The sequence below is a fragment of the Anolis sagrei genome, chromosome 2 (genome assembly GCF_037176765.1).
Source record: "Anolis sagrei isolate rAnoSag1 chromosome 2, rAnoSag1.mat, whole genome shotgun sequence".
NCBI classification, from domain to species: Eukaryota; Metazoa; Chordata; class Lepidosauria; order Squamata; family Dactyloidae; genus Anolis; species Anolis sagrei.
The window spans coordinates 250,968,406-250,994,161 of NC_090022.1; the positions used below are offsets into that span (position 1 = coordinate 250,968,406).

The 25,756-nt window shown below is 40.2% G+C and overlaps 1 protein-coding gene across 2 annotated transcripts in view; it reads left to right on the forward strand.

Annotated features, from left to right (window-relative positions):
• ST8SIA4 (ST8 alpha-N-acetyl-neuraminide alpha-2,8-sialyltransferase 4) overlaps positions 1-25,756 on the forward strand; it is a 132,052-nt gene that overhangs the window by 20,065 nt on the left and 86,231 nt on the right. For both annotated transcript variants that reach the window (XM_060761834.2, XM_060761836.2), the window contains exons 2-3: positions 6,589-6,720; positions 25,315-25,572. In XM_060761834.2, coding sequence (XP_060617817.1) covers positions 6,589-6,720; positions 25,315-25,572 — 390 coding nt within the window. The remainder of the gene's footprint in view (positions 1-6,588; positions 6,721-25,314; positions 25,573-25,756) is intronic.

Below are 25,756 nucleotides of genomic sequence, written 5' to 3' on the forward strand. Positions count from 1 at the left end.
TGGTTTTATGATCTTTGTTTTGTTATTTGAGAACAATTATTTGTGCATTGAATTAGAAGGCGGAAAACCTTGTGCAATGAATACTGGTGTTGATCTTTCCTCCTGGATTTATATAAGTAATATGCAGTAAAGATTGCCTGATTTTTCATGTAAGAGAACTTGTAGCTCTTAATTTGAATTTTCTCCTAACCCACAAAGATGTTTATGTATGAAGTCAAGCTTGTTCTGTTTATTTCAATAGATGGCACCCTTCACTGCAAATCAATACTGTATATTGGATATGGTGCAAATCCAGCAACTACTTATGTAGGATTATTGATCCTATGAATTTTTCACATAGCCATGTTCCAGGGTGACAAGATGCTTTGAAGCAAATTGAAAGTATTTTCACATACCAATATGTTGGATGAGATTTCTGCATAGAGCAATGGGATTTCATTTATTCTTAGAGCCTTGCAATCCCTTTGTTGATGCTAAGTATGCTGATTTATATTTTGTGGCTGAGCTCATTATTTTGGATACGGAAAGTTGCAAGTTCAGTCCACTTAAAAGGGATCAGGTTGTACATGATGAGGACAATCCCTGAGCGATGTTCTTGAAACCTGTTCTTGTTAAAGTAAACAATAATTGACTGGATAGGGGTAAGCAACTAGATAAGCAACTGCAAATCTCCAGATATTTTAGCTCACATCTTCACATCAAGCATAACTGCTGGTAAAGAATGATGGGAGTTATAGTCCAGAACTAATATGAAGATGTGCAGTTACTCATGCCAGAACTGGGAGAGAGGGCAGCATCCCTTGATCCTAGAAGTGACTGGACTTGATGAGCAAAGGGAAATGCACATATGTGGATAAGAGGTGGGAGATTTTTCAGATTTTGAAAAATTCCATTGAGTTCGTATTGTAGACACAAAAAGAAGATTGAAGGGGGAAAGCTGTAGAAATCTTAGGATACACATAAGCTAGGCATACCTGTTAATATAAGATGACCATGTGTTCAACAAAATCAGCTTGAAGTTGACCTCTATAAATTGCAGACATGAAATGGTATGATCTACATATCTACTGATTGCATGATGGATGGTAAATATATTTCCAATCTTAATATATATGTGTGCTGTTGTCCAATACAGGCATGCAAAACCCTTTGAGATGTGGTTTAACTGTATTTGATCAAATGCAGTTTTAAACATAGAATTATTAACTAGAGGCTGGGTGGCAATCTGTTGGAGTACTTTGTGCCTTTCCTGCATGGCCGGGGTTGGACTAGATGGCCCATGTGATCTCTTCCAATCTATGAGTCTATGAACTGCTTCAGTTAGAAAGCATAGAGATCCATGTTGCCTAATACTATACAGTACCTCATTTTCCAGCATGGCAGGGTGTAAGACTGGATGAGTTGTATGGGCTTTTCCAACTCTTTGAGATTTAGATAGATAGATAGATGAAAGAACAAGGTGTTCCTAGAATGCTAAGGACTAAGCCAAAGTGGCTGCTCAACAGATCTTGCTTTTTAAAGTGATGGTCCCTTCCATCCAAATCCACTTACAGAAATTGATCATCACACTTGAGTTTAGCTTGAATGGCACAGGTCAGATCACAGCACATAGGACTATTTGATTCCTGTACCTATCTAGCATCTTCAGCCTCACTATATCTAATGGAGAGACTGGCCCTAAAATCCAGATGACTCAACTCAGTGATTTCGCAGTAGCATGTTCTCAAAATACAGCCATGTTGCGCTGCTGCTTCAGAGAGAGAGATTGATATCTATGCACACTGTCTCATAAAATAAGTGAATATGGGCTGTAGCCATACCTGTATCTTCCTTGAAAAGCACTATTTCCAAACCACTATTCAACAAAGAGAACGAGTTCATGTTTTCATTTTGATTTGAATCCTGGGGTATTAATCTGTCTTTGATACAGGAATTGATGAAAAATGAGATGAATTTCTTTCATCTGCCTTCACTCTAGAATAATGTAGGACAATTAAACCTGCACTGACTGTCTCAGGAATGGAATATGGAAAATTGAATCAAATAGTGAGGAGATGATGTTCTAGGGCATATTCATAATCTGAAATGAAGCAAAATCACCAGGTCAACCTAACCTTTAGAAGAGGATTAGACAAATCTTTGAATGATAGTTCTATCAGTGACTTGTAGTCATGGTGAATATATCATACTCCAGAATCTGAGGTATCTTACCTCTCTAGTTGGAGAGAATGACAAGTAGCAAGAGTTATTGTCCTATATCTGGCTTATGAGCTTTTGTGTGGTCACAGTAAAAAACAGGATAATGGACAAGACAGCCCTTTGATTGAATCCAGTGGGACATTTTCTATTTTTCTCCTTAATAACTTGTGATATCTAGCAGTGATCAGGTGAGGATACTTTTTGGAGGAGTCAAAAGATACAATTTGTTATCAAACCTTTGTGCTGCTCTATTAAGTAGAGCTGTGGTATGCATTAGAATCAGAGGATATGATAAGATACAATGTTTATTAAAAATGTAGCCTCATGAAGCTTTTTTACTTTGCTCTCAACTTATTATTTTAATCCTATTTTCCAGACAAAGGCTGTTGAATAAAGCTGTTAAATTTAATTAAAGAGAGAGAGAGGTCCTGCCACCATCCTTGCAAACTGAAAAAAGCAAGAGACAAGGGAAGTGAAATGATTGGAAAAGGCCAAGGAGGGAGATTGATGGCTCTTCTACATAGGCATTAAAATTCTATGTAGAAGGACCCTCTGTGTAGAAGCAGCCTAAATAGACAGGAGACAAAATTAAGAAAGCTTTTAAATTGGCCGGGGGAGGGGGGGTTCTTCCCTTGCTAATATTTTTATTTGAATAAATGGTTCCTTGTTCTTTTGGTGGAGCCCATGATTCTTATCCCTTGCTCCTAGAGTCCTGAGGCTACTGGCAAATAGAGTTGACCTTTGGAGAAGGACAAAGCATTGTTTATGGGACTGCTATTTGACTGGTCAGTGGACCAGTGTTGCTTTGCAACATATGGTGATGTCCTTCCTCCACAAAGCATTAAAAATGTTTGTTTGGACTGTATCTCCAAGAATCTTGTGTCCCTTGCCCCACCCACCCCCAAAAGGGCCAGAGGTTAGAGGTTAGAGTTACAAAAACCTGGAATTCGTTCTGTGACAAAGGGAAAAGACAAGTTCCTTGCATCTGTTCTCCATTCATTCATCTTTTAAACGTGTATGTGTATGTATATAATTTTATATTACCCCCTAGGGCAGTGGTTCCCAACCTTTTTTTGACCAGGGATCACTTTGACCAGGGACCACTTTGACCCGGGATCACTTGACAGGGATCACATTGAACAGGGTCCACTTGACCAGGAACTACTTAGAATCATAGAATCATAGAATCATAGAATCAAAGAGTTGGAAGAGACCTCATGGGCCATCCAGTCCAACCCCCTGCCAAGAAGCAGGAATATTGCATTCAAATCACCCCTGACAAATGGCCATCCAGCCTCTGCTTAAAAGCTTCCAAAGAAGGAGCCTCCACCACCCTCCGGGGCAGAGAGTTCCACTGCTGAACGGCTCTCACAGTCAGGAAGTTCTTCCTAATGTTCAGATGGAATCTCCTCTCTTGTAGTTTGAAGCCATTGTTCCGCGTCCTAGTCTCCAAGGAAGCAGAAAACAAGCTTGCTCCCTCCTCCCTGTGGCTTCCTCTCACATATTTATACATGGCTATCATATCTCCTCTCAGCCTCTCTTCTTCAGGCTAAACATGCCCAGTTCCCTAAGCCGCTCCTCATAGGGCTTGTTCTCCAGACCCTTGATCATTTTAGTCGCCCTCCTCTGGACACATTCCAGCTTGTTGATATACTTGGCCAGGAACCACTTTGCCCAGAGACCACTCTCCAACATTAGTACCGAAAGAGTGATGAATCAGTTTTTGGTCAACTTTAGATTCGGTTTGGGGTGCTGATTCAGAAAATAGCATTGGGTAGACGATATCAACTCTAGCTTCTGATACAGACCATACGCTATGGTCAGTGATAGGGAAGGAGTGGCAGGTGACGTGAAAGGAGCAGAAATAAAATAAAATAAAATAAAATAAAGAGGAAGGAGACTCGTGGACCAGATTTTTGTCCTCTCAGCCCACTGGTGGTCCGCGGCTCACAGATTTAGAACCACTGCCCTAGGGCCAAAGGTTTTTGTAGAATCGATTTAAAAAAGGAAGCCTCTGCTTCATGCTTATAGTATAATACTCACAATACAGGTAAAGGGGCAAAGAGGAAGGGGAGGGGAGGACCTAAGAGCAAGGCCTCTTCTACACTGACCATTAAGGTGTGCATTAACATGCAGGAAATTACAAAATGCAGGCTGATCTGATTTAACATGGAGAAAAAACTGCTTAAGGTGACTGTATCCTAGGTTAAAAACACATAGGCAAGAGGGTAAGTCCTGCATCAGGATTCAGATCCTCCCCTGTGTTTAGACAGTTCAAGAATTAACTGTAGGCATCTCAACAACCAACCCATGCTCACTGGGCTCAGGTAGCCAGGGGACATGGGATGGCTGTCTCCTCATGCCCTCTCTCACATGAAACCAGGAAAAGAGGCTGCCCACCATGTGGTAGGTCCCCTATCATCCTTGCAGCTGGCAACCAAGGGGTGGTGGGTGGTGGAAATTGGGCCTATGCCCAGCAGTGCCAGACTGGCAATGGTGTGGAAGGGTAGTGTGTATGCTCTTCCACTGCCAAGGTGGGTCTGGGTGTCCCTGTTGGGGCAGAACCAATGTTTTGCATGCCAATTCTGACCTGCATTATTTCTCTGTGCAGAACTGCCCCAAGTGCAGTACTCTCTGCAAGTGGAATGGCCTATCTTCTTGCATAATGTCTTCTTACTTCAGCCCACTGAAATGGTTGGCAGTGGTGACAGTTGAGAGAAGAGTTTTCATAAAGACCATCCACCTGCAGAACTGGTCTTTCTCTTGCCAGTGGATAACTGACATACTGGTCTTTTGCTTCCTAAGATAAGTAGGAGGAAGCTGAGGTGTACCTTTCCGTTGGTGTCCTCACTGCTAACAAAGAGGGCTAGAACATGATTTCTTTCAGCTAAGCAGTCTCAGGACAGCTTAATGCATTGATTCAGTGTCCTGACCTACCTCTTCTGCAATTTTCTCTTCTTATAACATGTCTTCTTGCTATCCTCTGCTTGTTATTTATTTTTAATTTGTATGAAAACTTTTTTTTATCAAAAAGGATGTTCTAGCACCACCTGAATTACAATGTGAGGTTGTTTCATTCAGACATGCATTGGAGCAAGCTAACAGGATTTGATTTATTAGCTTCCTGGTCTCTGTAAGTGTCTGCTTACAGTCAATCTAAGTTTAAATTTCAGGGATTTAAGGTAAATCTTTGTGTGAGAGAGTATACAGACAATTGGTGCACTAAAAAAAATCCTCAAAGTGACTGCAATTTATTGTCATTTTCTGCTTTTAGTAACACAAACAGATTTGGAGGGGAACACATACCACCTGTTTTGAAATATAGCACATATTTCCATTTGCACAGCATATGTGTATGTTTACGAGTGCATATGTACATGTGTGCAGCAATGCAGAATGACTCCATACTACTAGAAGACAGGAAATGCTGTAATTGAAGTATTTGGAATTTTTTTACCTTATGTATATTGCCACTGAATTCAGTGAGGCATATTCCCAAGATACTTTAATATGAGATTCCTGCCATAATGTTGAAGGTATGATGTATGTTTTGGATCTCCTTGTTGGTGAACCTGACTTCTACTCATAAGCAAAGGTTTATTGTTGCAATAAAAAAAGATTCTGTTCTATCTATTCACAACCAACTTTTCACAGTAAGGGCATAGACCTTTTTTTTTCTAAAGAGTTCTGCATGAAATGAGCTTGGTGAACTTTGAATTCATGCACACTAGTAGCTTCTTTAAAAAAAACCTGAAAGAGAAAGAAGGAAGAGGGGGAATCCCTCTTGGTTTAATAACTGATTATATTCATAACTGTATTGGTATAAGTAGGTCTGGTATCATGTTGCTAAGAGCCTTAGCAAAGTCTGCCAGTGCTTATACTTGTCTTGAATTCCCTATGCCAGGAAACCGAGCCCATACATTGCCATTTTAATTCCACTTAATGTCTTCAGAAATTGAGAAGAAACTGGCTACCTTTGGAATAGAAGGGAGAGTACCAGAGAACATTAACCCAGGGCTCCTTCAAACCCCTATAGCCATCCATTTCTTGTTATTTTTATGTGTCTTCAGGTCATCTCTCACTTATAGTGACCTTGTCAGGAAATTTTATTGCCAAGATATATTCCAAGGAGGTTTATTATTATTTAGAGTTGAGAGTGTGACTTGCCTGAGACCACCCCTTAGGTCTTCCTGTTTGAGTGGGGATTTGCTTCCTAGTCTCCCAGAGTCTTAGTCCAACACTTCAACCCTTAATTCATATTATTATTGAATCAGCCATGTATATAAATAAAGAAACCCTACTGTTGGTTGTGATGCAATATAAAAGTAGTTTTGTACAACACAGTCGCAATATTAACATCTACTGGGTTATTTTTTTATTGTGTTTCAGAGATGGTGATTCAAGTTTGAGTAGATCAATGGTCAATAATTCTGACAAAATAAACCAAAAGAGTGGCTCTTCAGTGTTCCAGCATTCTGTGGAGAGATGGAAAATCAATTCCTCCTTGGTACTAGAAATAAGGTAGGTACCTTAAATAAATACACATCCTTTATATACAATGTATCATTGGTATTAGCTGAGGTTTGGCTCCAGAGCCCCCATGGATTCCAAAATCAGTGAGTGCTCATGTCCCCTTCTTAGATTTGGAGAACCTGAAGATGCTAGTGCACATCTTTGGTAACCTCAAAGTTGGACTTCTGTAGTGCGCTTTGCATTGGGCTACCTTTGTACCAAGTTCAGAAACTCCAGCAGGTTCAAAATACAGCAGCCAGATTGGTTACAGTAACCTCTAGAAATGAGCATAACATACCTATCCTATAGTCACTCCACTGGTTTCCAATTAGTTTCCGGGCAAAGTACAAGATGTTGGTTTTGACCTTTAAAGCTCTATATGGTTTGGGTCCAGGTTACGTAAAGGATCACTTTCTCCCATACAATCTGCTCCACACACTTTGGTCTTCTGGGGGCATCTTCTACAACCAGCCAGAACTTGACTGGCAACTACCCTCCATAGGACCTTTTCATCGGCCACCTGACAATTGTGAAACAATGTGCCAGAAGAACTCCGACAGCTAAATGAGCTGTCGGTATTTAAAAGCCATCTCTTCCAACAGGCCTACCCAGACAGTCTTTAAACATGAATTTTAAGTGTCCTTTGTTTGATCTCTTTTGTGTGTTTTAGTATGTATTTTGCAGAGGTACATTTTGGTGTGTAACTTTTATGGAGGTACATTTTAGTGTGTGTATTTGTAGTGTTTTTGCTATTTGTAGTATTTTAATTGTTTTATAACCTGCTTTGAGTCATAAGGAGAGGCAGGTAATAATAATAATAATAATAATAATAATAATAATAATAATAATAATTTATACAATTGCATCATAAAATGGCCTTTAAAATGGAGAACAATTCAAAGAGAGAGCCTGAGGACTGGTGAAATGGTGGCAACCTATAGCAGGATAAACCAATAGTCAGCGTAGCAGTCAGTACATTGCAAATTCAAGGTTTGCTTTCTGAAATTTGTAAAGGAGGACAATCCAGTTCAGAGAAGTTCCGTAAGATCAGTAATATTTCAAAGTTAATGGTACCAAAATGTTTTCCCTTCATTTAAAAAAAATAAAACACATTCTGTGGCAATATTTTTATTGGACAGTATAAGATGTAAAATGTGTTAAGCTCGTTTTTGAAACTTCATGGGTGTTTTCACCAAACAAGAGCATTAGTGGGCAGAGAACATGAGTATCATGGTTGGACAATCTATATTTTGGATGTTATAGGAAGTACTAGTAAGGTTGAGTATCATTTATTCAGAATTCAAAAATGCTCCAAAATCTGAAACATTTGGCGTTATGGTACAAGTGTTCCTACAAGTCTCCTCACAAAGTGTATTTGTGAGGAGACAGAGCTGAAGAGAGAAATGGGAAATTATGAAATGGTGGAAATCCATGTTGAATGCTTAGAATTTCACAGATCCTTGCAACTCCATCTGAATGCCATGGGAATGCTATAGCTGTCACTTTGAAGGTGGAGTTGGTAGTTGGCAGGCCTACTGCTACTGTTGTTGTTGGAGTTCTTTGTTTTTACTAGGTTCCTGTCTGCAGAAGGCATGGATAGAAATGGTATTGACTTGTGCAAAGTTTGGCTGTGAACTTGGCTGTTCCATTTTCCTCTCTCCCTAGAAGTGGGACAGCCCAAAGAATGCATGCTTGGCAGCTGGAGCTTACCACTGCCTTGCAGGGACTTACTGCCATCTTGCTGCTGCCCTAAACCATTTTATATAAAAGTGTGTGTGTGTATACACACACACACACACACTTTATTTATAACCCAGCACCATCTCCCCAAAGGGGACTCGGGGTGGCTAACATGAGGCCAAGCCCAAATTAATACAACATAATAAATACACAATAACAAAATACATCATAACAAAATATGAAATAACAAAATCAACAATACAAAACAGCATAGTAAAACCAGACACAGAGGGTGGGCCAAATGTAGGAGATAAAATGTTAAAAAGTTAAAACCCTGGGTGAGATAGGGATAAAAGTGCATTTGTAGGAGAGGTGCCCAACAGAGAGGAACCATGGGATTTAGCCATTTTAGGGGTGGGAAGATGCTTTATTCTGAGGGCAGCTGTAGGCTAAGACAACCAGATGGATTGAGTGGTCATTGTCCAAAGGCACAACAGAAGAGCCAGGTTTTTGGGTCTTTCTTAAAACCAGCTAGGGTGGGGGCTTGCCTTATCTCACTAGGCAGTGAATTCCAAACACGGGGGACCACAGCGGAAAAGGCCTTCTCCCTTGTTCCCATAAGAGTCTGTGATGGAAGGGACGAGAGAAGGGCCACTTCAGCAGATCGAAGAGATCATGCAGGTTTGTGGCAGGAGATAAGGTCACAAAAGTAGGTGGGTCCCAAACCGTTCAGGGCTTTGTAGTTAATAACCTGCACCTTGAATTGGGACCAGAAGATGAACGGCAGCCAATGGAGCTCCTTAAACAGGAGAGTTGACCGATCTCTGTAATTCACCCCAGTTAGAAGTCTGGCTGCCAAGTGGTGGACCAATTGAAGTTTCCGGGCCATCTTCAAGGGCAGCCCCACGTAGAGTGCATTGCAATATTCCAGTCTAGAGGTAACTAAGGCATGGACCACCATGGTCAAGTCAGGCTTTGCGAGGTATGGTCACAGCTGGCGCACGAGTTTTAATTGTGCAAAGGCCCTCCCGACCACCTCTGACACCTGCGTATCAAGCGTCAGCGTTGAGTCCAGGAGGACCCCCAAGCTGCAGACCTCTGCCTTCAGGGAAAGTGCGACCCCGTCCAGCACAGGTTGACACCCAATACCCCGGTCAGGCGTACAACTGACCTGGAGGACATCTGTCTTGTTGGGATTGATCTTCAGCTTGTTTGCCCTCATCCAGGTCAACACAGCAGCCAGGCACTGGTCCAGTATCCGAGGGGCTTCCTTGGATTCCGGTGGAAAAGAGTAGTGAAGTTGGGTGTCATCCGCGTAGAAATGGCACCCAACTCCAAAACTCCGGATGACCTCTCCCAGCGATTTCATATAGATATTGAAAAGAATGGGGGACAGAATGGAACCCTGCGGGACCCCACAGGTCAATAGCCAGGGGTCCGAGCAGGTGCCACCCGGCTTGACCATCTGGGAGCAACCCTCCAGAAAGGACTGAAGCCACAGTAAAACCATGCCCCCAAGTCCTATTCCAGAGAGCCGACCCAGAAGGATACCATGGTCAATGGTATCGAAAGCCACTGAGATATCCAAGAGAACCAGTACTATATTTCAAAATCAGTACCTGTACTGTATTTCAAAATCAGAAGAAGAAATCTGAAATATGGAACACTTTTGCTCCTAAACATTTTGGATAAGGGATGCTCAACCTGTTCTTGCAAAGAATACTCCCATTATTACTGTAAGCTGGGGGGGGGGGGGGTGGAATCAAACAGAGGCAGTTTAGCCTTTCCATTTATTCTTCTCTAAAAACTATTTTGCAGCGACTTGGTGTGAACCCTCATGGCCTAGAGATGGTTATTCTATCTTATTCTTTTAAGAGAAAACTCTTGAATTTGCATGACTGATTTTAGTTGTGGTTTTGAGGTATTAGTGAAGCTTGATGATCAGATTCCGGGTACACCATGGGATGGCTATTGGTTGCATTTCTTACTTAGGAGCGTCACAGTAGTTTTATGAGCAGTTTGATGTTCCTTTAATTGCCATTACTCAATGCTGTGAAATCATGGAACTTGGAGATTAGTGAGGCACCAGTACTCTTTGGCAGAGAAAGCTTTGTGTCATGACAGTTAAAGTGGCAGCAAACTGTATTCATTCTATAATACAGATTCACCCTCATTATCAATTAGTTATTTCTCAACTTCAATTAAAATCTATCCCCCTGTAAATCCAAATCTTTATATCTGGCCCTCCTCTCTGCAGCATCTCTTGAGGTGTCTAAAGAGTGTGATCAGGTCACCCCTTGGTCTTCTCTTCACAAACTGAACATGTCTTGCTCCTTTAATGTTCCCTTTTGTCCTCTATACCTTTTATGTTTTCATTTTGGTATTCTTTGTGAAAAATTGATTTTTCACTGTGTAATGCTACTGTATAATAGCAGAATAATTTCAGCTGCATATTTTAATGCCCTCTGTCTAAAACAACAGCAGAGAAATTGTTTACAGTGTTCATTAATTGACATGCATAGGGTGATGTTGAAAGAAATCTTCAGACGACCTGGGGTTGCTCTTGGACATCTTACCTTGTAAATTATCCCGGTTCTTCATCACTTTAAGAGCAAACAGTCAACTATCATGCCAGTGACTTGAATTATAATATACTGGAGATGGTTTTGTTTTGAACCAAACAATGGCTCATTGATACTGACTTTAAAAATATATATACTCAGAACCTTTTTTGAAAGTTCTTCTTTTTCAAGCGTTTGGTTTTCTGAGTCATATTTTACCTTCAGTTGCACAAGTCTAAAAAACCACACTGGCCATAAAACTTAACTGTTGTAGTGCAGGCGTTTTTCATTATTTCTCTGACAAAGAAAGAAACAGGTTAATTTATAAAATGAGAAGTATTTTGTTTCACATCTAGTTTAAAGTTCTTATTCTATCACAAGCCCTAATCCTAGCCTAGTACAGTGTTCCCTCACTTATCACAGGTGTTACATTCCAGGACCACCCGTGAAAAGTGAAGTAGGGGTGCTATATATGTATATCACAATCCGAGGGTGAGGCAGAAGCGAGGAGTGATTTAAAGGCACTGCACACATTTTTTTTGCCAGCTATTTCTGCTTTGTTTTGCAATCTCTCTTGACTGGCTGCCTCTCTCCCGAGGGGGAGGGTAACCCCCCTTCCATACTCCATCGTTGCCAGGAGGCGGGATTAGAATGCCACTCTGGGCAACAGCAACCATTCATAAACTTGGAGGCAAAAACCCACAAAAGAGCTAGTCCACAAAAAGTGAACTGCAAAGTAGTGAGGGAACACTGTAGATATGTGAGCTACTTATAGATATGGTTGCATATGCAGTGATACAGTTTTTGCTATCTGATGCAGTTTTTATAATTTGTTGGTATTGAATTTTACTCTTTTATATTTTATAATACCAATCCACTTTGGAAATACTTAGTTGAAAAGAGATTCAAGGGTGCATCCCTGAATTGTAAATTAATTGACTCAAATTTAATTGTCATTGCTCAGAGCTATAGACTCAGAAAAGATGTAGTTTGGTGTGATACCAGCACTTTTTGGTAGAGAAGGCCAAAGATCTTGTCAAATTACAAATCCCATGATTCCACAGCATTGCAACATAGCAGTTAAAGTACAGTAAGCCAAACTGTATTAATAGTACACTGTAGGTGCACCCCAAATAGTATAGGCAAATAAGCAAATAAGTCATATTAAATACCAACACAAATAATCTCCTTATTTATTTCTAATCATGGAACTAGGAAAGCAGGAATTTATGCATTGATGCCTCCAGCTCTTCTTGCTCACCATCACAAAAGTTTGACCAAGTATATAGCGGCAAGAAGTAGCATCGTTCAGAAAAATGCTTAAAATACTCAGTGCTGTCTATAGACCTGCTCTCTTAAACAATATTAAATTTCTCTCTCTTTTTCTCTCTGTATTCCTCATTCTCCTTTCTGAGAATACTTATATTCCAAAACAAGGCATTTGCCAGATCATACTAAAGGTCCATCTTCTGCAATACGTATCTTAGAGCAGGATACAACCCAAAGTGGATTGAAATTCCCTTGTAACTCAATCTGTGTTATTTGCTGATGTTGTAAACTGTAAAAACCATTGGAAGCTTTCTTATATTTATCATCATGAGAGTACAGTTGTATTTATGTCTTGCTGATATGCTTCTTATAGGCAGCTAATTTGTTCCTGTGTGAACAGAATATTGGCCCATATAGGATTTTGGTCTCATCTAGCATGATTCTTCTCATATACTTATGTCATTGCCTCATCTAGCCTGGTACTTTGTATTCTAACTGCTGATGACTCTTTGTCATTTTAGAAAAGCAGGAAACAGGTATTTCCTGACTTCAAATTGTAAAGCTTCCTCTACTTTAGTAAGCAAACAGCAGTAGCAGCAAGTGATAATTGCAAAATAATACAAAATCATGCTGATCTATTCATTTTACATAATGGATTCTTCTTGAAAACATTGTCTTCTGTCATCGCAAGGCTTTGATGATTGAGAAATATCTTTTAAGAACATTGTAATATGAAACAATCTCCCTGTTAGATGGTTTGAACAGATGGTGTGTCAGAAAGCAAGTCAGCCTCGCTTCCTGATCAGCAGTGGTTGTGACTGAAGGAATGCTGCCTGATGTTGTTGCAGCTGCTGCAGCTTCTTAGGCTTAACAAGTAATAAGTCACCAGGGCTCGTTGGACTGGATGACATGTAACTTTGTGTTGCAGCTCATTTGTGACTTACAGGACCTCATCACATGGATGCTTCCCCGGTCCACCCTGCATTCTCTCTGTTTTCACACACTGGCGAAACGGCGTCCCACGGAGGCCATCCTATGACGCATGGCCACTTCTGATGGCTGCCTGTGGCACTCCATTTTGTTAGTGTGCTACAAGAAAGAGAAGACTCCTGGCTCCTACTTCCATAAAGTGGGGAGAAGCAAGGGAAAGCTAAAAGAAGATGGAGGAAGGTTGTCAGCACCCTGCTGGGAGAGAACAGCGTAAGATGGTTTCCCCACTCTTCCCAGCACTTTCTCCTCTTTTTCCCACTTCCCTCCTGCTCATCTGATGAAATCCTTGGACTATTTTGCTTCTGTCATGACTTGACCTGAGGTCATTTTATACAAAAAACAGTTGCAGTGTAATTCCATTTTAACTACTAAGGCAACACCCTGTTGAATCCTGGGCTTTAAATTTTCAGATTAGAATTTTCAATGTTCCTCCCTAAATAGTAGATCATAGAATGTGAAAGTATGGGATCATGACAGGTACTTTGGCATCAGAGTTCTGCAAATCTGTTGTGTAGCATGAAGGGTGTCCTGCCTCCTCTGAATCATATGATACTTGACGTGGAGAGGGAGGTGATATCAGTCTTTGGGTTGAGACTTTATGGTGATGACTTTCTCAAGTACGATGCTGTTCCAATATTTTGTATGTTAAAACATTAATATCATGGCCTGCATTCTAGTAGATAATGTACAGGTAAAGTCAATTTAAAGTCATATAGAAAAATGTGAATTTAAAATAGTGTGAGAATAATTTAAACTATCTAAAAACACATTAAACCCTTTAATAAAACCTCTTCTCTATGATCATTGATTGGAGATAAGGGGAGAAGAACTCTATAGCCATGGGTTTGGATCAGTTGCTTGCAGCAATTTGATAGAGCAGAAAGTCTTCATTTAACTATTAAGAGCATTTAGTGTGTACACAGTATAGAAAAATATTTATGTTAAGACTCAGTTTAGACTAGGAAACCAAACTGCAAAGAGTTCAGTTCAAATAAAAGAAAGGCCTTTTGTCTGTTTGTGATTTATTCTATTGTGAGAAAGTGATTTCACTTGTTGGAAAAATGATCAATGAGGTATTTAAAAGGGGAAGGCTTTGTTTACAAAGATGCCTCATAGGATAAATAAAATAACGTGGAGTTAGTTATAATAGTGGCCATTTGTCTTTTGGTAATCAATAACTTCTAGGAGAACCTAAACATAAATCTTCTGTTTTCATTCCTCACAATAAATTAACTGCAACTGCAGAATATGGGATCTCTGCTAAAAGCGTAGTTCCTAAAGCGGTTGTTGGGGCCGTTTGTCTTTTTGACAGTGTTAGGAATCTCTACTTAACTACTGGTCTACATAGCATGCAGATTTAAAGAAGTAACAAAGCCTAACTCCATCAGATTTGGCTGCATGCAATTCACTTAGCCAAAGGCATTACCTTGGATCACTAAAGTAATGGTTCCCAAATTTTTTTTGGTCACGAACCCCTCAGAAGCCTCTGCCCCCCCTCCTGACTTTGTCCCTAAGCATTGTGGCAGTGTTGTTTTCCATCCTGTGGGACATGAATTTCTACCGAATGCATGCGCCAATATGAGCATACACTTCCTTCCAGCAGAAAGTGAGTTCAGGCCTGGCCAACCTCTCCCCCTTCCCCTCTACCGTTGTCGTCGTCTTTCCCTCTGAGCACCCAAGGGAAATGGGCTCCACACTGGGTGGGCAAAGGGGGGGGGTCCATCTCCTGCAGTCCCGTCTGACCTGCCTTCCCCTTCTTGCCCTTCTCTGGATGCCGGATGTGGGTGCTACCAGGACAGACATCACAATGGCAACATCTTCACTGTGAGGGCTGTCTGAGCTGGAGAGGAGCTTGCGTGAGGAGGGAGAGAGTGAGGAAAAGGAATATCAGGGGTTCAAATCAGCATGAAATTTCCTGTTGCATAGTGGAAGGGACTCTTCACTCCTGTTAGGGAGCCAAATATTTTATTGTAGTGTAGTGGTCTCCTCCGGAACAAAAACAACACAAGGGCACGAAGCTGTTTGTTCTAACAGGAAGGCTTTTCTTTCTTAAGTTGCAGTAATGGTACAAATAGTACAAATACCAACACAATATTTACAGTATGTAAACAGAGATATATTGAATTTCAATACCATTTTTATACTCTGGCATCTTTTTTTAAAAAAAATAAAAGATTTTTTTGGGGGAAAGCCTATAATGCTTTTGCAGAATCCATGAAACCGTTTGGGAACAATCAAGTATTTGTTTGACTTGGATAACAAAAACTAAGGAAGCTGAAATGTATTGCCTCCCAGTGATATTATCAATGAAGTACTTTTTCCATTGGCCGTCAGTGTAAACTGGAAGCTCAGATACTACACTGCAAACCATCTTCTGGACATCTTCTGTTGATTCTGTGATAGCTCCTGGAATAGGTATTTGTGTACTTCAGCGCAAAAGTATTCCCATCCACCACAGTGCTGTGTAGCTCTGGTGATTGAAGATCACTTCAGTTTCAATAAATATTTAATTGAGAACAAATATTTCAACAGAACCAGCACTGGAGTTCGTATGCCTAACTTTTGACTTTTATATTGGAGGTTCCGTATCTCACAGTGAGGGTAACAGTTTCTGTTGGTTCCACCGTTTGTAGACATTTGAAAGCAAAAGAAATTACTTGTTTCTGAATTTATGAAACTCCCATTCTGTTACATAGTTTTTAAATCAGTTTTATTCCCATTGCTACTAAGATTCCATTGGCAGAGCAAAAAGGACTGTGCAGGGTGAAATGAAGATATATTTCTAATACGTTGATTCTGCAATGATGTTCTACAATATCAGTGTGCCACATTTCCTCCCCCAGAAAGCCACAAAGCTAAGATTTCTGTGTCCTTAACAGCTATGAATCAGAGACTTGTTCAGCATGGCTACAGCTTTGTATGACTGCTGGAGAGACACAAGAGACTGTTAGAAATGACAGAAATGCTGTAGTTCATTGACAGAGCATATGCTTGGCATAAGAAAGGTCCTATGTTTGATCCCCTTGCCTCTGCAGGTCAGACTGTAAAAGACTAAAGAGATGTTTGGAGAACTCTTGAGATATGTTTGGTTGGTTCTTATATCTGTAATCTTCTTTACTATAAAATTGCTGAAGGTGCTTACTATCAATAAAATCCAGAATAAAAAAAATCAATCCACACACTATGAAAAGGAATAGCCCAATAAAGCAACATTAGAATTAGAGGTGAGCGGATAAAAATTGAACAGAGAATTGGAAAAACGATATGGTCTCTTTATCTGTGGGGGAAATGATGATGATGATGATGATGGTAGTAGTAGGAAGAAGAAGAAGAAGAAGAAGAAGAAGAAGAAGAAGAAGAAGAAGTCGTCATAGTGGTGGTATCCCACTTTCCTCTTAAAAATAATATAATTTAAAACCTACAAAACGTATATATTAAAATAAAATTAACCATACAGTTATTGAAACAAGTCAATTATAATGTTCCAAGATGGGTACAAATCACATAGGGATATCTAGAACCACAGATAAGAGCAAACTCTATATTTTGACTCATCATCATCAGCTATCATTCATGTCCGAGTATGATTGTCCTCCAAGTGTAGGGTCTTGTCAGTAGTCCATAGGTGATTGTAGAGACCTCTTCTTGACCTTCATGTTCTTTTGCAGTGAGGACGGCCCTGCTCGAGGTTGGCTTGATGTGCCTTCCTTTTGTCATGTTTCTCCCATTTGCCTTCCAATCGTGCATCTTCAAATTCCAGTGCTGTTGGTAATAACTAGCCTACAGTTAGACCGCTCAAGCGGCTTCCCACTTCTCAGTGTCTATGCCACAGTTTTTAAGGTTAGCTTTAAGCTCATCTTTAAATCTCTTTTCTTGTCCACCAACATTCTGTTTTCCATTCTTGAGTTGGGAGTATAACAACTGCTTTAGGAAACGGTGATCAGGCATTCAGACAATGTGGTCTGTCCAACAAAGTTGATGGCAGAGCAGCGCTTCAGTAGTGGAGGTCTTTCTTTCTTTCAGCACACTGACATTTGTTATCCTGTCTGTTGCAAGCTCATTCCTAGTTTGTTGTTGCGGGATTTGCAAGAGAACGTCTTCGGCCATGTTGGTGTGTGGTTAAGGAGGTTGTAGTGCTCTTTCCAAGGTAGGGCTGTTCAATCATGGATACAGCTTCCCAACTACTAAACTCCCTCAGACCTTGAGGTCGAACGACTGAATCTATATCCTTCGTCCATATGCCAGTCTGTGACTAGGGACTTCTGGATTTCACAGTCCTCCCCCCATCGGCACTTGCTGATCTCCATGAGACTTTTGTTGGTTTTATTTTATTTTTCTTGGAACATGCCTGTGAGTGAATTTGATTTATGTGTGGTCAGTGCACAGCCCATACACAGTCTTTACAGAATGAGGGTCCCATCTAGTGGCATGTTAACATTTGTTGCAGCCTTCTTCCACGTTCACAGCCGTAATAACATGTGCCATGCTATCTTCCACCTGTTCCACCACTGAGGTCTTCAGATTGTGCTTGGTCTGGATCCTCCCCTGTGACCCCTCCTGTGAGCACATGATTCCAATGGTTTTGCCTGCAGGTTCATTGTAACATGCAAGCCCCCTCACCGTGACAAGGTGATAATCCATCAAGGGGGATATTTTGACGATACTTGGGCTGGAAGCATTCCACAGAATGGCATTGGTGGACCCAAGGAGACCCACAAACACTTCTGAGGTGGAATATTTTTTGGAATGTGGTCAAGTGAAACTTTGGATATTGAGTCCATGAATAAGTGGGCCATACTGGAGTGTGTGTGTATGTATATGTGTGTGTGTGTATCAAAACAATCAAAGAGGAGATCTATTGAAGGTACTAAGATAAACGTACAAATGTTCTGACTTCACATGTTGATTATTATGTATTATAAGCTTCTTTGGCTTTGTAGTTATGCAAGAGTGCTGGACTAAAACTAAATATGTGAATTTAAATCATCGTTGTGGGATTGTGAAACTTGAGGGGTTGCCTTGGGTCAAGCACACCCTTCCCTCTCTCACAGAGTTGTTAGAATCAAAATGATGTGAAAGAAACCCATTTTTTTTTGCTTTTCCAAGGAAGGATGGGGAAAACTAGCTAAGTAGAAGAATATATATCTTGCTTATAGAAAAGTCCCATGGCCAGCTCCTAATGTCTCCAGATAGGAATCAAGAAAGACTTGTATGTAATGCTGGAGAAAGTATCAATTAAGAGTTTAGTATTTGTTACATGTCCTTCCTGTAACATCCTGTTATGTGAGAATGAAGAGGAAGAGAAGAGAACAGGGGGAAAAAAGAAGGAACAAGAAAAAGAAAGGGAAAAAGTGTGCTCTTACCTACTTTGCCTGAGGCTGCATCTATCAACAACATTTTACCACTGCTGGGTGATATCTACCTTTGCATACAAGGAGAATTATGCTGCCATCATGAAGAAAAGAAGGAGGCAAAACTGAGGGATTTTTTTCAAGTATGATCTATTTGTGGAGGCAATATTGATCTAAATGCACCAAATGGACCTACTCCTGTCTTGCTGCTATAAATCAGGACTTAGCATTATTTCACTCCTTTGTTATTTCATAGCTTGCCCTCCTTCAGGCTTAGGACCATTAGATTAGTTTTTCTCTGGAATGCATTTTTTTAATATTTTAACAATTTGCCAATTTAGGTATATGACACTTGAAAGGGTTTTAAACCCATTTGTGTACAAGAAGATGTAAAGGATAATAAATTTTGTTTTTTATTTATGTTGAAAAGGTGATAGAGGAAAAGAATTTTGCCATGTTATATTATCATTTACCTGGAGCTTGAGGCATTTTTGAGTTTTAATATTTCTTATCTCTGCTCTGCACTTGATATTCACATGCTCAAGCTTCAGATTTTCCTTACTGTTGACCATGAAAATCTTAGAACAAATGGCAAATATTGGGGTGTGGATGAATGAAACATTCTGAAACTTTGTGGGCTAACAGTGGTAAATGTGTTCTATAATCCTAACAAGTTTCATGCCAGTGAGAGAGAAAGCAGTCCCTGGAATTTCCCCATTGGCACAATTACTCAATGAAAAGTAAAGAAAAAGTAGTTAACTCATTATAGTTATGATACAAACCCCATCTAATTTCAAAAACACTTTAGAAATGATTTTCCCCACCCCCTAATTTTGTAATGAGTATTGAAACATTTTTTTCATTGATCACACAGGCCTATTTATTCATTTATTTACTGCAGGTGTAGTAAATAGTAGCTACAAGAGAGGATGTTCAAGACCTCATTGACAATTTGCAAACAAATAAATCATTAGATTGAGATGTATCCACCAGGCTTCTAATATTCAGCTTAGGATCAATAAGCATTTAGGTAGGCTCCATCTTGTGGGCATTGCTTACTTAGACCTTCAATGGGCTTTTGAAAAAGTTCCACAACAAAGACTTCAGAGGAAATTTTGCAATCATGGATTAAGAAAGGAAGTTCTTTGTGGATCAAAAACTATTTTAAAAATAGGAAACAGAAAATGGGAACAAATTATTAGTTCTTGCAAAAGAGGGTGTGAACACTGGAATCCTCCAGATGCCTGCATTAGGCCTTGTGCCTTTTAACTTGTTCATAAACAGACTGAAGTTTGGATTAATAGTTAGGCTTATGATACTAAATTATTTAGGGTGGTGACAGGGCCGTAGCCAGAAAAAAATGGGGGGGGGGGATTGAAATTTTTTTGGGGGGGGGCTTGAAATTTTCGGGGGGGGGGTTGAAACCTGCCTCCTTGCTCATGCTAAAGCAAAGAGCACAGTAGGGGGCAGAACAGCCTTGAATCGCCTGCAGCTCCGTCCTTGTCAACCACCTCCACCAAATCTGGCCTCTTTAATGAGAGCACTCAACCCCCCCCCCCAACTTGGTTGCTTCGCTACATCGGCTATTGCTGCAAGTAATGACAGTGTGAATAAATTGTCAATATTTGCTTGAGATAGTGCTTGCAGTTCTGGAGGGACTCTTAATTTTTGCGTCTCATAGACTTAGCATGGGGATTTGGTTAACCAGTTAAAATTCATGAGTAAACTAGTTTTTTTTAACCTGAAAAATTGGGGGGGGGGGGGGTTGAACCCCTACATGCTGGGTAGTGAGAACAGAAATCACTTGAAAAGAATGATAAGAGAAGGAGCACAAGGTTCAGGACAGACAAAAAGAACTTATTCACACAGTAGATAGCTAAACTATTGAATTGCCACAATAGTGCAGTGCAATAATGGATTATGGAAAATGTGCAATGTCAGAATTGTTTTTTGCCTATAATTTCGGATTGCATCGTTTTAATGTGTTTTAATCTTCATATGATTTTACATTCATGCTTTAATGTATATATTTATTTTATATATGTTGTGTATATGGCATCAAATTGTTGCCTTTGTAAAACCACTCTGAGTCACTTTTGGGGTTGAGAAGAGTGAGATATAAATACTGCAAACAAATAAATAGCTTGTCACAGGATGGAGTTTATAGCTGCCAATCTTGATGTCTTTAAAAGGTGTGAAATACTTTTGTAGAGACTAGATCCAATAATGGCAACATTGTTTCTGTATCACAACTTTTTACACAAAATGGGAATGTTTTTGCATAGGTAGATCCCCCCCTCCCCCCAATTGTTCTCATAGGAATTTGGTCTGGACAAAATTCACAATATCATTTGCAACATAGAAGACATTGCTATTTGCATAGAAAACAATTGCATGCAAAATAGTAAGCCCCAAAGCAAAGCAGCATTATTTTCTTCACTTTTTCTCAAAAAATAACTGCCTGAGGATTTTGCACTGTTAAACATAAGCTAGATGACCATCTGTCAGGGGTTCATCCACAGATATTTTGGAAAATTTTATATAATCAACATTTTTTTAAAAAAAACAACAACAGTACAAGAGCTATCTCCATAAGTTTTCTATACAGTGACACAAGATAACAGGGGATCATTCCCACCAAATTTCAGAAATATTCATATATCTACTGATTCGGGGGAAGTTTTTTTTTTTTAAGTTTTGACAAAAACTATTTTCTAAAAAAAAAAAAAAATCTGCAACAGCTATCTCATTTAATGTTAACCGATAGAACTTCAATCTAGGGATTTCTTTCCAGCCCAAGACAGATTTACTTACCAGTATTGAAGTATCAGTCAGTGCTCTTTGCAGAATTGTAAACTGCATGGCTGGCTGCTTGTTGCTACTGAGGGAAAACAGCTCTTTCCTGTCTTCATTTTGGCTTTCTGATGCTTAGCAGAATTCTGGGAATGTTGTTTAGGGCAGTGCCTTCCAAATTCTCTGCCATAGGGCTCCTTGCCTTCCCAAACTACATTTCCCAGAATTCTGTGCTCTCTCAGTCTCTTTTCCAGCTGACTCATCTGCTTTTCTCTCCTCCTGGTGAGAGGCAGCCTATCTCCTTAATTTAAAGAGGGATGGCAGCCTTTTTAGCTTTGCCTCACTTGCATTGAAAATGGAAAATGATTCTTAGCATTACAGAATTCAAATGAAAATGCATTGGGTGAGATTTATTTATTTATTTATTTATTTATTTACTTTGCTTATATACCGCTGTATCTCAAGCCCGAAGGCGACTCACAGCGGTTCACAAACAGTAAAAACAGTAGAAACAGCAGTGGTTCCATACAACATATAACAATTGACTTAACACATTATCCATAAATTACCGATAGCAATGACAATGCACAATTATTACAAAAAACAACCGTACCCAATCTTCTCATCATCCAAGCGTAGTCCAGGTTCGTCGTCCATTGTTCCATTCCTATGTTCCATTACCAGATTGCACTAAATTACTCAAACGCCTGCACAAACATCCAGGTCTTCACCTTTTTGCGGAATACCATTAGAGATGGTGCCAGTCTAATGTCCGCAGGAAGGGCGTTCCACAGCCGAGGAGCCACCACCGAGAAGGCCCTCTCTCTCGTCCCCGCCAGCCGAGCTTGAGAAGCAGGCGGGATCAAGAGCAGGGTCTCCCCGGAAGATCTCAAAGTCCTGGTGGGTTCATAGGCAGAGATGCGGTCAGATAGGTAGCTTGGGCCGGAACCGTTTAGGGCTTTAAAGGCCAACGCCAGCACTTTGAATTCAGCCCAGTAGCAGATCGGTAGCCAGTGGAGTTGGTGCAACAGGGGGGTTGTATGCTCCCTGCGCTCCGCTCCTGTTAAAATCATGGCTGCCGAGCGTTGGACTAGTTGGAGCTTCCGAGCTGTCTTCAAAGGCAACCCCACGTAGAGAGCGTTGCAGTAGTCTAAACGGGATGTAACCAGAGCGTGGACTACCGTGGCCAAGTCAGACTTCCCAAGGTACGGGCGCAGCTGGCGCACAAGCTTTAGCTGTGCAAATGCTCCCCTGGTCACCGCCGAAACCTGGGGTTCCAGGCTCAGCGATGAGTCCAGGGTCACACCCAAGCTGCGAACCTGCGTCTTCAGGGGAGTGCGGCCCCATCCAACACAGGCTGTAACCCTATGCCCTGTTCGGCCTTGCGACTGACCAGGAGTACCTCTGTCTTGTCTGGATTCAATTTCAATTTGTTTGCCCTCATCCAGACCGTCACAGTGGCCAAGCACCGGTTCAGGACCTGGACAGCTTCCTTAGTAGCAGGTGGAAAGGAGTGACAGAGTTGGACATCATCCGTGTACAGATGACACCGTACCCCGAAACTCCGGATGATCTTAATACTTAAGTATTAAGTTTTAATACTTAAGCTTTTGTATAGGCGCCCCCCTTCCCCTGAGTATCTTAGTATCTCTTTGTATATGCAAAAATTATGTATTACATATGATCTATGGTTTTAAAATGAATATTTGCACACCTCTACTATTTACTCTTCATTCTGTCTTTCTGTAAATTTTAATTCAAGGGGTCAATGGCACACTATGGGGGTCTTGTGTGGAATGCCTTAGCATTCTATCCTAATGCCATTCTCCTTCAAACATTTTATAAATGACTTATCTGATGGAGCAGAGGGGATACTTATCAAATTGCAGTTGATACAAAACTGGATGGCGTGGCTAAAATATTGAAATCTAGGGATAGAATTCAAAAGAATCTAGATAAAGTAGAAAATGGGGCAGAAATTAATACAAATGAAATTTAGTAGACAAACACAAAATTGTGCATTTAGGTCAGCAAAATCAAATGTCCAGGTATACGAGGGGGTATACATGGCTCAGCAGTACTACATCCAAAAACAACTTTGGGATTGTTACTGATCATATGTTGAATATGAGCCAGCAGTGTGGTGCTGCAGCAAAAAAAAAAAAAAACACATGCTATTTTAATTTGCATTACTGAAATCATGCTTTCCAAGTTGAGAGTAGTAATAATCCCACTATATTCCACAATGGTCGGGCCTTATCTGGAGTCCTATGTTTAGTTCTGGGTCCCTCATTTTAACAAGGGTATAGTCAAGATAATATTACTTTGTGAGAAGGACAACCGGGATGATAAGAGGTGTGGAGAGTGAACTATAGGAGGACAGTGAAGAGAATACTAGGCGGTGACATGACTGCACGATTTAGATACTTCAAGGGCTATCAGAGAAAGGAGTATATGACCAGGTATAATGGTTTGAAATTACAGGATAGTAGATTTTGTTACAGAATAGTAGTTCACAGAAATAAGCTGGACAGAGACCTGCTGGGAATACTTTAGCTGGAGGTCCTGCACTGAGCGGTGGGGTTGAACTTGATGACCCACGAGGTCCCTTACACTTCTAGGAGTCTATGATTCTATGAATATTTGTTGTATCTCACACAGTCTTTTGGAAGCATGGATGACATTTATTACTCCAAAGATATATATCTGAAACTGATTCTTCTAAAGGTATTGATTACTGCATTGAATTTTGGATACAATCCATAAAAATAGATCAATAGCAACTGAACTTCAAAATGTTAAAATTAAGCTATAGCTTTCAAACTTTACATTTATAAATTTAATGTCATAATTTTATGTAACCCAACAACAGTTTTAAAAATACACATCTCACTGGTAAAATAAAAAGCACTTTTGTACATCAAGAACATTTAAGACACCACTTTCTGTCTGATCAGAGATGCATGAATACTCCATATTAAAGCATTGTATAATATAAATATAATTTATCTGAATAACAAAATATTTTTTCTCTTTCACATATGGTAATTACTTCCTGGTTTAAGAAGAGTTATTACATACTATTGTTGTTATATTGTGCATTCAAGTTCCTTCTGACTTACAGCAATTTTAAGAGGAACATGGGTTTTTCTTGGCAATAACTGAGGGTTTGCCTTTGCTTTATGCTGAGACTCAGAGAATATGACTTGCCCAGTGAGTTTCCATGGTCAAATGGAGATTCAAACTCTGATCTCCTAGAGTCCTAGTCCAACAGCCAGCTCCCCTTTCTCCTTTTTTTACACTCCTCTCCCTATGTATTGAGTGAGACAAATAGAGCCGCAACAGAGTTAAAAGCACCCATGCCAATTCAAAATACACAATATGTTAAAATAGCATAGCATCAGTTTGAAAAGTATACATTTTACTACACCACACTGGTTCCCATACATTATATATGGAGTTCTATATGTCTTGGATCCATCTACCTAGTCTCATAATTTCCCATATGAACCTGCCTAAGTTTTGAGACATTCAAGCCAAGACCTATTCTCAGTTCTGTCTGTCACCCATGCAGTAATTTTGGTGAGGATGTATGAGAAGGGCTTCTTGGTGAGTGCTCTCATGCTTTGGAACTCCTCTCTATATAAGCTTATCTTTCTGTCCTTCAGTAATAAGACAACGTCCTTTTTATTACTGTATATAGCCATTTGCCTACTAACTGGCTATTACAGAAGGTCTTTTAAAAGGCCAGATACTTCTGAATTCCAGATGCTGATTGATAGGAGTGGAAAAAAATATTTGCAAGTAGGTGCTGCTCATCCTCTCTTGTTTCCCATAGCCATCTGGTTGGCCACTGTGGGAATAAATGTTGGACTAGATAGCTTCCGGCATGAATCAGCAAGTTTCTTGTTATGTCCTTAGAGAGGTTTGCTAAGCGTTTCTTCTTGTTTGATATACAGGAAAAACATTCTTCGATTCTTGGATGCAGAAAGAGACATCTCTGTGGTCAAAAGCAGCTTCAAGCCAGGAGATGTAATCCATTATGTGCTAGACAGACGCCGTACCCTAAACATTTCCCAGGATCTACACAGCCTCCTTCCTGAAGTTTCACCAATGAAGAACCGTCGCTTTAAGACATGTGCCGTTGTAGGCAATTCTGGCATTCTCTTGGATAGTGGATGTGGAAAAGAGATTGACAGCCATGAGTTTGTTATAAGGTGAGAATCCATCTTCTACTTGGCAGGTTGTCTTTTACTTCAGTAATAATGAACACAAATGCTTTCACTCAGAATGATGGCTTGGAATTGCTAAGTGATATCGTTCACTATAGGATCCCCCAAGTTAAGTATATTTCAGTCTGGAAGGAACAGCGCTATCTACATATGGAGAATGTGAAATTGC